The sequence below is a fragment of the Octodon degus genome, unplaced genomic scaffold, assembly GCF_000260255.1.
Source record: "Octodon degus isolate 3935 unplaced genomic scaffold, OctDeg1.0 scaffold00025, whole genome shotgun sequence".
NCBI lineage: Eukaryota > Metazoa > Chordata > Mammalia > Rodentia > Octodontidae > Octodon > Octodon degus.
Window position 1 is genome coordinate 18,449,097 of NW_004524601.1, and position 12,459 is coordinate 18,461,555.

The 12,459-nt window shown below is 37.7% G+C and overlaps 1 protein-coding gene across 1 annotated transcript in view; it reads right to left on the reverse strand.

Moving 5' to 3' along the window:
* Positions 1-1,222: 1,222 nt before the first annotated feature.
* Positions 1,223-12,459, reverse strand: part of Ppp1r1c (protein phosphatase 1 regulatory inhibitor subunit 1C) — a 176,367-nt gene continuing 165,130 nt past the window's right edge. The window contains exon 7 of the mRNA XM_004628639.2: positions 1,223-1,964. Within this exon, the coding sequence (XP_004628696.1) occupies positions 1,876-1,964 (89 nt within the window). The 3' untranslated portion in view covers positions 1,223-1,875. The remainder of the gene's footprint in view (positions 1,965-12,459) is intronic.

A 12,459-nucleotide genomic window follows, 5' to 3' on the forward strand; every position in this document is an offset into this window, starting at 1 on the left:
TTTAATTTTGATTTCTTTATGTTCTTGCGAAAGGAGACCAGGATAGAAGAATCCAGAAGCCATGCCATTTATTTTACAAATGGTGTTACAAATTAGCAAAGGCTTTGGTTTCTTTTCATTTAGTTAATTCCTTAAAAGAACCACTTACTAAATTGTATATCCAAGGAAAGGGAAGGGCAATTTTATTTTTTGTGCCTCAGGTTTCAGATATTCTTAATATGTATCAGGAATTTTTCCAAACATGAATTCAAAATGAATTGAATAAGGACCTAGTCCCATTTTGTACACAGGTAGAGAGAAAGTTAGGAAATCAAACAAGTAAGTATCACAGTGGATCTAGAACACAAAGTTTTGGCAGAAACAAGCTTAACAAAAACAACAAATGTAGAGGCAAAAAAAAAAAAAAGCCAGCAAAAAGAGAAGAGAGGTAAGGAAGGAAAGAGAAAGAGATGGGGGAAGAGGGATGGAAGGATGGAAGGAAGGGGGGCTATCAGGAGGGTTCAGGAGAGAAAGAAATTGTTCATGTATGCTATTCATATACAGGGAACCAGTTATCCATAAATTTTGTGTTGATATTCTTGGGAAATCTATACTAAGAAAAATCATTTTTCCACTATACTCTTGTAGCTTCAGTTATCTCTCTTAATCATTGTAAAACTTATATTCAAACTTTAATTATTTTATTTCTTTTGAATCTTAGTGTTAAGATTTTACATTGAATTTTGCATTTTATTTTTGTTTCTATTTTCATGTCTCTTTTATCAATTTCAATTTTTTTTCCTCTAAGAAGCATTGAAAGCTTATTAACGTAAGAAACAAATTGAGTATTTCTCCTTGCCTCTTTGTATTTTGCATTGAAATGTCATAAATAATTACAATTGTTCAAAACAGAACTTTGAGCCTTTGAAGAGTCATATTCCATAAATATGTGTTGTCTTGTAAACCTTTGCTTTATACTGATGTCAGTTGTACAAGGCAAGAATTTATTTTATTTTCATAACTCCCAGGATAGTACCTTCCCAGGGATAAGGTCACTTAGCAATTAGTTGTGGACTTGATGAGTGAGCGTATAGATGAATAGAGTTTCTCATATTGTAGCATGGAAGATCTATAAAATGCTAATGATTCATTAAAATGTAATAAGAAATTGATGGCCTAAATTTTACATAATGGAAAAGAAGCAGAAGAGATTTTTCATATTTTATTAGAGATTTAGCACTTTTCTTTCTAAATAACAAGATTGAATGCTTTGAAATATATTTGCACAACCTAGAAAGTGAGAGTTCTATGGTTCTTTAGGTAACCATCAGCGGGCAGTTGAAGGGGTAAAATGTTTAATATCTGTTGTTACAGGGATTCCAATCATGAACATCAACATTTCTTCTTCGTCTTTTTGAAATAAACTCTGCTTCCAGTTCTATATACAGAAACATAACAGCCTGAGAAGTTCCACTAGACATTCTTCTTTAAGTTAACCCCCCATACACACTCATGTCTAAGTATATTAAATATGTGTGCTTTACTGTTAAAGTGATGCTATTTACACTTGACTCTAGAATACATACCCTATCAGTAGGATATAAGGGATTAAGCTCTGGCAGTATTAAAGTTAGAACACTCACACGTTTGCAAATTTCAAAAGAAAATCCCTATAAAATAAATGCTCACTGCTTAATTAGAAGTGGTATGGAGCACATGGTACTTAGTTCTAGAGTTCAGGGGTCGAGGGCTCCCAGGAGCTGTGCTACTGCGGCGAGCAGGTGCAGTGCAGAGATGGAGAACGCTTCTGATGTGCAGGCCGTGGGCTTCTTGGGATAGTCCGAAAAATGAGCAGTTCAGTTATCTCCAAGAGGCCTTCCTGATGCAGACTGGACCTCAATGGTCCCATGGCTCTCCTCTTTCATTTGCTCCTTCTTCTTCTTCGGGGAATGCTGATTCATTCTGGCCTTTCAGGTGTTTGACTCCTGAAATTATATTTAAAACATTATGCAAAATTCAAGTGAAATTTCTTTCTAGCAGATTCACTGCTTTGCTGGAAGGGAAAAATGAGTGGAAAGTTTTCAATGGTATATATGTGCTTTTTTCCAAGAATCTCAACAATGTGATTCTATATCAACTTTTAGTTCGCTGAGCAACAAAAACACACCTAGCCAAATCTTCATTAGTGACAAGCTATCTTTTCTAATTAAATCTTCTCTAGTAAGAATTGCATCACATCTCATTAAAATGCTATTAAGCAAATTCTTCTCACAAGCTCTTATTACAATCCTGATGGTCCAAGTGATTCAAATATTGTTTTTGGCATCCTTGCACTTGACTACAATGAGGATCATTGAAACTCCCAAGAACAAAAGAGAGTATGGGGTGGGTGGGTGTGTGTGTGTGTGTGTGTGTGTGTGTGTGTATCATTTCTGTAATGTGTAAACAAAACAATCATAATATTGTTCATCTTCCTTTGGAATTTGAACCTACCCACTGGACTACTGGGCTTCTCCGTTCAAATTTCTCCAGTAAATGGAGCTGTAGAGTGGCACAAACACTGGCTTCCCGTTGCCTGCTACACCAGGCTCGGAGAAGCTGATCCCTCTCTACCTTTGGGATTCACATCTCACCAGCTCTTTTTCCACGTCTTACATTGATTTGTGCCTGAACCTAGATGCAACCTCCTCCTCCCCATTGCTTGCCCTTCTTCTATCCTCACTGCCAAACACCTCCTTCCTCCTACACACACTTTGTTTCTCCTCTCCTGCTCTGAGGACGAGCTCTGTTCCACTTGGAGACTTAGGTAGCACTTCTCCATATTCCCCCATTGTACATGGAGTACTTTCATCAACTACCTTTTAGTGAATATAGTGTGTTTATTTATATCTCTCTCATTACAGTAAACGCCTTGGTCAGAGAATGTGTAACTTCAATTTACAGCCCCCAGGCACTGAGCTGACGAAAGAGTAGTTGCTCATTAACAATATTTATTGCTTTAATGATTGATTGAATTAATGAAGGAATAATGTAGTTTATGACTGTCAGTTCTACCACAATCTATTTTCAAAATTAACTCATATTTGGAGTAGAAATTGAAAGGCCATTACTGCTACAATTACATTCAAAAAACAACATTGTCTTTTATTTTCAGTGGATCTGTTCTACTAAGACATTATCCTACCTGGTATTGTACACATAGGGTAATGCTTAGTGTGGAAATTTTCATGCATTTCACACTTTGTAAAATTGATTTATGAGTATATTTTAAGTATCACTAAAATAATATTCTAGTTAGAATAAATGAAGGGATGTCACTGATCATATTTGGTATAAAACAGAGTCAAGAAATGTGTCAATGCACATGCGCTGAGGTCTGTGAGCCTCCAAGTACTATTTGGCAAAGAACAACATCCTTGGACTTGGAGGATTATCTTGCAGAAATATTTGATCCATTGTAATAATATTTGAGTACTTTAATTTCATCTGCAAACACAGATCACTGACAATTCCTGTTGACCCAAGACTGTACAGAGAGATTTGTTATAAGAGAATGAATCGTGCTTCCTATTATTGTAAATTACATGGAAAAGAAGTCTAATATCAAAGGAAAAAAGAAAGGAGTCCCCTGAGTACCCATCTAGTTTCTCTGCTGGAATCTTACATCTATAGGCACTAAGCTCCACAGCTCAATGAGGTAAGCACCTAGGGGTGGGTTTAGACTCAGAGAAGAAAATAAGAGATTTGCTCAAGTTTACAAGGTTAATATTGTTCTAAGACAAGTTCTGACACATCATTTTCTCAATATATAAGAGGATGAATAAATGAATGAGTTCCATTATCAGGAGCTAAGTTTCCCATTTAGCTGTTTGGAGGGTCACCCAGACTTCCATTGAATTATCATAGGCTTAGGGTGCCAAAACTAAAACCAGTTTCAGGCTCTTAGGGTGTCTTCAGAAATGGTAATCTAGCTCCCTCCCTCCCCTTTCCCAAGCCGAAGTTTCCTGTGCCTCGCCAAATTTACGAAGTCCCTGGGACTCCAGAGCTCAACCCTTTCCTCCAGGAGACAACTGCAAAGTAGCCCGGCTGTGTTTGAATGAAAGTGAAAGTTCTACTGCCAGCACTGGTTTGCATAAATGACAGAATCAAATGGTTAAATGAATTGACAATTAAAATGTCCTATTTAACCACTTCCAGCCTCTTCATATTGCTTTCATTTTAGAATTATAATGGTGACAGAATTACAGAAGAAAGTCATACCTTTTTACTGCAAAAATCACTACTTGGACATCTATGACAATTCTTTTCTTAGCTGTATTTGATTATGAAATGAATTATTTCCAGGTAAAAGTTTAGATTAATTAGAAGCTAATTACACACCATTACAAAGACATTACACAGAACATCTGCCACGAAGTTTTTGGTTTCTAAAGCAGTTTACCTAACATATCTTTCAACTGGGTAATGGATAGTTACTTAATTTGTATATTGAAATAGACTTAGATCAGTATTTTTCTCTTCCTATAAACAATATTCATTTGATTGTAGATGCAAGAATGCTGAAATTTAATTATGAAACCTTCTGAGGATCATCAGATAATTTCTTTCTTTCCATCCTTTTAGCTTTTCCCAAACAAATGCTTTGGATTTCAATTGTCTGTAAACTCTCATTCAGAGATGGAGGGGAAAAAACATTGTTCTAGGAGTGTTGATGAAATTCCTGGTGGTACCTCTGCTGCCAATGCTAACGAGCATGAAGGAAATCCTTCACCCCAAGGGGCTGTGGCTTGGCACTATGCAGAGGCCTCCTGGGCAAGGGCAAACTCAGGCAGGGCTGCAGGCAGCAGGAAGCAAAGGAACCCTGGGAAACACAATGGAGGTACTTTTCTCATTACAAAAGAACACACAAGGAAAGGGATCATGCATTAGACCAGGATGTGATGTATGTCTATGTGAAGAAATAAAACAGACTGAATAGAAGGAGAAGAAAGAAATGCTGTCCACAAGCAGAACACAATGTTTCTATGTTCTTCCTGTTCTTTAGGTCAGGTGGTTAAATCTGGACTGGATTAAGTTGGGACACAATTGAGTGTAGTATGAATAGTGGATCAACTGACAGGAGCTTATATTTGACAAATCATAAGTCAATATTTTTGCTCCAATTATTTTGGAGCCCAAGAAGGCAGCCTTGGGATATTTGTAGATGACACCAAATTTGATATGACAAATAGCAAAAGTAGCATTCCAAAGGCTTTTCAGGATTTGGAATGATGGCCTAAGGAAAGAAGGTAGTGATCAACAAGTGATTTTGCTTTAAGATTATTTTGGTTCTAAAATAGAGAATGAGGGGAGCATTGATTGATATCATTAGGGCTTCTAGGTGACCACAGTTTTAACATGACTCTACAGGAGTTATCTCTTTCCAAGGACACAGCTGTTGACCCCATTGGTGGTGTTCCTAATGGCAGAATTACAGTTGAAAATGAGAACTTCTCTCCAGCCATGTACCAATCAGATCTTTGCCATGACTACTGCCTCATTCTTTGACCTAATTCAAAAGAACCATTGAACAGGGCAATTGAATTGGTTAAAAATAGTTATATGTAAGGACCAGGGAGATAGCTCAGTGGACTAAGCGCTTGCTTAGGCAAGCACAGGGACCAGGGTTCAATTGCCGGTACCATATGCCACACCCGCCCCACCCCTGGGCACACTGAGCCGGCCACCCAGACCAGGCATGGTGGTACACACCTATAATCCCAGCACTGGGAAGGCTGCAAACAGGAGGATCACTATGAGTCTGAGCTGTGTAGTGAGACCCTGTACCAAATACAATTATTAAAAAAAAGTTATATGTGAAAGCATTTTACTAGAAGAATTTCAAATGATATTGGGATATTTAGAATAAAAAATTAAGAGAGGACAACAGCAGTTGCCTTTGGAATCCTAAAATACTAGAAAAATTAATTTATGTAGATCTTGAGAGGAAAAATGCGGTCAAGACTGACATCTATGACTTGGAAGGAATATTATACTTCATTATAAGAAAGGTAGTTTCTAGATCCAGTTCTCCCTCTCCCTGCATGGTGGCTATACCAGGAACTGGAAGTCAGAGCCTCCCAACACTAACCATGTGTTGTATCATTAAACTATATCAGCAAACCTAGTTTCTAAGTTTTCTGTTTGTCAAGCAGCATGAATATGAGTGTGATCTCCTCATCACTGAGCAAATCTAAACTTCCATCCCTGAGGTAGGTCATAGTTGCACTGACAACTTCACTCTCTCTGATAGAAAGGCTACCAATCTACAAAGAAAACATTTTGTATTACAGGAAACAATACTTTACTAAGAAAGTTTTCTCATCAAATGACATAATCGTCCACTTCACAGCTGAAAACTAATTGAGAGTAGTCAATGTAAATAGATTTTTTTTCAGCCACATACTTTAGACCTTCAAAACCATTCTAAAGTGTTCTCCAAGGAATCTGTGGGTGGATTTTAGAGAATTCCTCTCAGAATTTTATTTATAGTTACATCTGTGCTTTTGGAGGGGGAAGAAGGTTTTTCAGCAGAAACACGGAGGGGTCTTTGATCTCAAAAGAAATTATGCATATGAATATGAGACTAACCTCTTGCTTAAATACAAAGCAATAGCTCAGATGGCAAAGTGTCTTGCTTGAATTCAGTCTTTAGCTGAGCTTGTACACAAATATTGATCCTCGACATCTACTGAGGGCTCCATAAATGGGTCCCTATCTTTTACAGTCTTTTACCTGTTCCAAAATTAGAACTTAAAGAAAAAGAATGTTACTAAGAGTAATAGGATTCTTTTTACTAAAAAAAAATATAATAACTTCATGTAGTAGATTTCACTGTAACTTCTCAGTCTTCCTGTTGTGATTGTTTTTAGTAGAATTTGGTGTCAGGTAGATGTAGAATTTAAGTTTGTCCACGAAGAACAACAACAACAAAAGTTTACCCAGGAACATTCCCTGAGAAGAACCAAGTTACAAATAATGCTTAGGTCATTTGAAGAGTTCCCCTTTCTCTATGCTATGCAGTGCCCAAACTTGGAAGTGGATTGTAGGAAACACAGAGGAATATAGTGGCCTGGTTTGTGAAGACACGACAGCAGTCCAGCAATGTAGGCCAAGGGGCAGTGGTGTGCAGGGAAGTGAGGTTAACTCAGAAAAGACCTGCTAGAGACCAGGAGAACCAAGAGTGCACGAGGAGAGTTCTAATACGGAAAGATGTCAGACTCGGCTGCCCGGAATTTGAGCAGGTATTTACTGGACAATATGCTGGTTAGATTAAAGGAGAGAACAAGCCAGATGCCTACAAATATTATTTACAAAATATACTGAGCAGGGATCCATTTTCTGAACACCTATGATGTGCAAATCTCTGATTTCAGTGGCCTTAGAAAAATAATTTTCTAATGTTCATTAAGTATCAACCCCAAAATTTTGCTTAGGAGTTTATGTTACAAATACTCAAATAATTTAACCTATCATGTGGTAGAAAAGGCTTATCATTTAGATGGACACTATGTTTATATTACCTCCAATGTTTTCACATTTTAACATTTTGTTTAATTCTTTTGTCAGTTGATTGTAACAAACATTAATACACAGAGGATCACAGACAAATGTCATATTGTCCAAAGCTAAATTCATATTACGTCTTAGACTCAACATGAATCCATCCTTTTCTACTTTGAAGGAAATTATATATAGATAGCACAGTTAATTTCTTTTCTGATATGTCGCAAATCAGCTAAATCAATATGTAGCAAATCAACTAAATCAAATCAATGCAGAATCATTTCACTTATGTCTGCATTACTCAAGGAAGCATTTCCTTGCAGAACCATAAACACGTAATCAGCCTCTCTTTTCATCATCCATAGGAACTGGCACATGTTTATGTACTATTTGTTGGTATTCTTAAGTATTATATATCTTATGTATATTTTTGCCTACCATACATTTTACCAAAGCTACTCCCCAAGAGTAAAGCTGGAAGATTTATCAGTAAATAGTGAGAATATACGAGAGAAGCTACAGTTACAAGTTATTGTTACAAGTATCCATCCACATCACACCTTTGACTATAAGCTGGTATCACTTATCACAATGTGAAGAGTCTACATCTTAATGAGCAAGTTGGGCTCCAACCTAGTAGGAAAATCACTTTGATAAGCTCAACGTTCCTTTTGCCCTCTGCAGTCAAGTATCTACCTAACGCCCCCTGTTCATCTGAGCTAATGCATTCCCTATGAATTTAGAAGTGGAGTTAAATTTTTAAGCCTATACATAATGGAGCTAAACACTGTTAGGCAATTTCACTTTAGAAAGAGACAGATTGGCTCCCTAACCTACAGGCTTGACTTCAGTTGCTCGAGCACAATAACAGATCTAAGATAAAAAATGCATTGATCAGCAGGAGCCAGTGGTTAGCGTTGAGAGCACTATAAATAAAATAGCAAGAGGAGAGTAAATGCCTGGAAGCCTTGGAAGCAAATGCCTGCAGTTTTTAAGGGATCCTAGGGAAGGACATTCAGTGCTGGCTCTGTGCAGGCACTGTCCCCTCGGTGGAACACATCCCCAATGAAGCAATGGTCCACAGGGGAAAGGACTGGCCAGGTTCTTCCTTAGGGATGCGAAGGCAACCACGGTCTGTCAGGACATACCTCAATGACACAACCAAATCACCCAGCACTTATCCAACCTTGCTCAAAATCTTCTGATAACAGCAGAGCTTGCTAACAAGACAAGAAAATGCTGACCTGGATAAAGCTGTGATGTAAAGACTTGACAATAGTATCTCTCTCTTTATTAATGTTTATTTATTGTACAACTGTACAACAGTTCCATACACACGTGAGTCATTCATGATGTGCCTACCTTCCCTTGTTTGTTCTCTTCCCCTCCCCTTTCTACCTACTCTCTTTCCCAGGCCCTTTGTCTTTGTTCAGTAGTCCTTCTATTTTCAGGTCTTTTCCCCTATTTTTCCACATATGAGAGCAAATGTGGGGTGCTTGTTTGCCTGTGTCTGGTCTATTTCACTTACTTGATGTCCTCCACTTCCACCCAGTGTCCTGCATATGACAGGTTTTCATTCTTCATTAGAGTTGAGTAATATCCCATTGCGTGTACCATGATTCTTATTTTGAATAAATATGTTTGTGTTCTAGTTTTATAGATCAGTTTCGTCTACTTTTTATTGAGTGCTAGAATCCCAAACTCAACTCTGGGTCAGCACCAAGGAAAGGGATTTTGGGAGCCTGCCAAGCTAGAGGCTGATTCTGATTTGAGTCTACGAAAGTAAGTGGCAATTTTTAGGGATCTGACAGAAGAAACTCACAAAATCTAACCTCAAAGCATACAATAAATCTACAAGAATGAAGAAATCATAGGATTGGTGAGGAAAAGATAAGCACAACAATGGAACAGTCTAAAAACTGATATAAATATAGTCAAATGAATTTGACAAATGAGAAAGAGCAATAAAATGCAGCAAACATGCCCTTTCTGACAAATTACTATAGATTTTCCAATGCAGAAAGGAACAAAATACAGATTTAGACGTTTTATTCCTTTATAGGTAATAACTCAAAATGGACCACAAACCTAAACATAAATTGCAAATTTTTAAATCTCCCAGAAAATGACATAGAGGAGCTATTAGATGATCTTTGGTCTGACAATAACTTTTTAGTATGATACAAGGCATGATTCATGAATGGAAAAGTGGCTTGGCTTGTCTTTATTAAAACTGAAAAAGCTTATACTATACAAAAGATATGTCAAGAAAAAGAAGAAAAGCTACACAGTGGAAGACACATGTACATTAGACACATCTGACAGGGTACTATTGACCAAAATTATGCAAACTACTCTTAAACCTTAATCCTAAGGAACAGAACAGCTCAAATTAAAAGTAGAAAAAAAATAAATGAACAGCCTTCTCATGTAAAAAAGTTATACAAATAGCAAGTCACCAGTGTTACTCACCTTATCACTGAGACATTGACTCACATCCTAGAGGAGGGGAGGTTAATGTTGGCTCATGATTCAGAAGGTGCAGGCCAGGGATAGCAGGATCCAACAGAGCCCACATGACAGAAGGGCCTGGGCGGAGGAGAGCTGCTCTCAGCACAGTAGCCAGGAAGCAGAAAGAGAAGGGGGAGGCACCAGGGAGGGACCCCTTCATGGTACCCCCCCCATGACCTGCTCTCTGACCCCTACTGTGCCACCATGACTCAATCAGTTTTCAAAAGCCCTGTCCATAAGTGTGTGTGTGTGTGTGTGTGTGTGTGTGTGTGTGTGTGGCTTTGGGCAGGACATCCAGACATGAATGGTGTCTTAGTTACTTTTTCCTTGTTGCTGGGACAAAATATCTGACACCCAGAATTAAGGAAGGAAAGGTTTATTTAGCTCACAGTTTGTGGAAGTTTCAGTCCATACTCAGCTGGCTCCAAGGCAGAGTGGCACATTGCAGAAGGCAGCAACTCATGGTATTGGAAAACAGCAAAACAGCAAGAACAAAAGGGAGGAGTAGGAGCAACAAAGGCAACAGAGGGCAAGTCTCTCTCCCTTATGTTGCACTCAGGCTATCTGCCCAGGCTGAATGTAGCACTCACAACCATAATCCTGGCAGCATTCACACCCATAATAGTAGTAACACTCACCGATAATCCCTGCACTGGATCATTAATTAATCACAGACTCTGGAAGTCTGCCCCATATCTGCATGAATCTTTGTGTGTGTGGGGACAACTAGACACAAACTATAATAAACCATTACATAGGCATATGAAGAGATAACATGTTTTTAGAAAACTCGAAATTGAAGCAATTATATACATCTAAATGCACATCTAAAAGAATAGCTGAAGTCCAAAACACCAAATGCTCTTGAAACTTTAAGTAAAAATAATTCTCATCTAATGTCAACAAAATGAAAAATGGAAGTCATTTTAGAGGAGGGTTTGGCAATTTTGTAACAAAACCAAACACATTCTTTTTTTATGAGCAGAATATACTTATTGAGAGAAAGAAAACTCCTGTCCAAGAGAGGGGCAGGAGGTGGACCCGAGTGGGTAGTTCCCCCCAAACACATTCTTAAAGTGTGTTCCAGAAAAGAAATCACTCCTTGACTTGTACCCAGACAAATAAAATCTTATGTCTGCACAAGAAATTGCTAAGGTTTAGAAGCAAGAGATAATTTCATAGTGAATAGATAAATCAATTATGGCAAAGCCAGACAATAGGATGCTATTCAGCACTATAAAGACATAAGCATCAAGGGGTGAAGAGACATGGAAAAAGCTCAGATACATAGTACTAAGTGGAAGGAGCCAGTATGAAAAGGCGCCATACTCCATGGTCCCCGCAGTTGGACACTCTGGAGAAGAAAGTTCTCTGGAGGTTGATCAGTGGTGTCCGGAGTTTGGGGAGGAAGTTGGGGGATCAATACTCAGAGCACAGAGAATTTGTAGACAGTAAATCTATTCTGTAGGATAACACAATGATAGATACGCATGATATACATTAGTGTAAATGCATAGCATGTACGACACTAAGAGAGCACCCATCGTGTAGAGTACAGGCTTTGAATGACAATGGCGCAGGGACATAGCTTCATCAGTTTCACAGATGCAGCCCTGTGGTGCAGGATATGGATAGTGGAGAGGACAGTGCACAGAGGGTGCATGGGAGCCCTTAGTACTTACTGCTCAGTTTTTCTCCAAAGCTAGATTATTATATTTTTACAAAATCATTCTAGCTTGCTTTAAAATGAATAGGTAAGTGGATGCAACTAGAAGCTATGTTCATAAGTGAAATAAAGCAGACCCACATGTGTAAATATTGTATTGTCTCCCTAGTGTAAGAACCTTAAAGAATAAATAAAATCTGAAAGACATAATAGATATAGTAAAATGGAAAGAAACTGAATTTAAGGATTAAACAATGAAGATGAGAGAAAGGAGAAAAAATAGGAAAAAGGGAAAATATGCAAATTTATATATAGGATGGGTGAGATGATTGTGCTCATAATTTTCATCAGGTTTTTTTTTTCAAAATAGCAGTTAATGTTTAGAATTTTCACCTTGAATAACTCTGTATGTTGATATCTGTGATCTGAGCAACTACATTGAGAACAGCAATTGTGTAATACAAAACCCATGGCTGAATGCCTCTCATCTTGGTCTTCTAAATGTGTACCATTTTTAGTTATCAATTATGATACTCCTATTAAAATAAATTTTAAAAAAAGACAAGGAAAAACTTAAGATTTCTTGAAAACAAGCACCAATATTCAATTATTTCCCCAGCCTTACATAAATATATCTGTCAACCTGAGCAACAGACTTGATGATAAAAGTAGATAGTATAACAAGCATTGTTAATTAGCTATTCCTGTTTTGAAAATCTATAACATATGTATTATTGTATGTTACCCTGTTTCTGCCT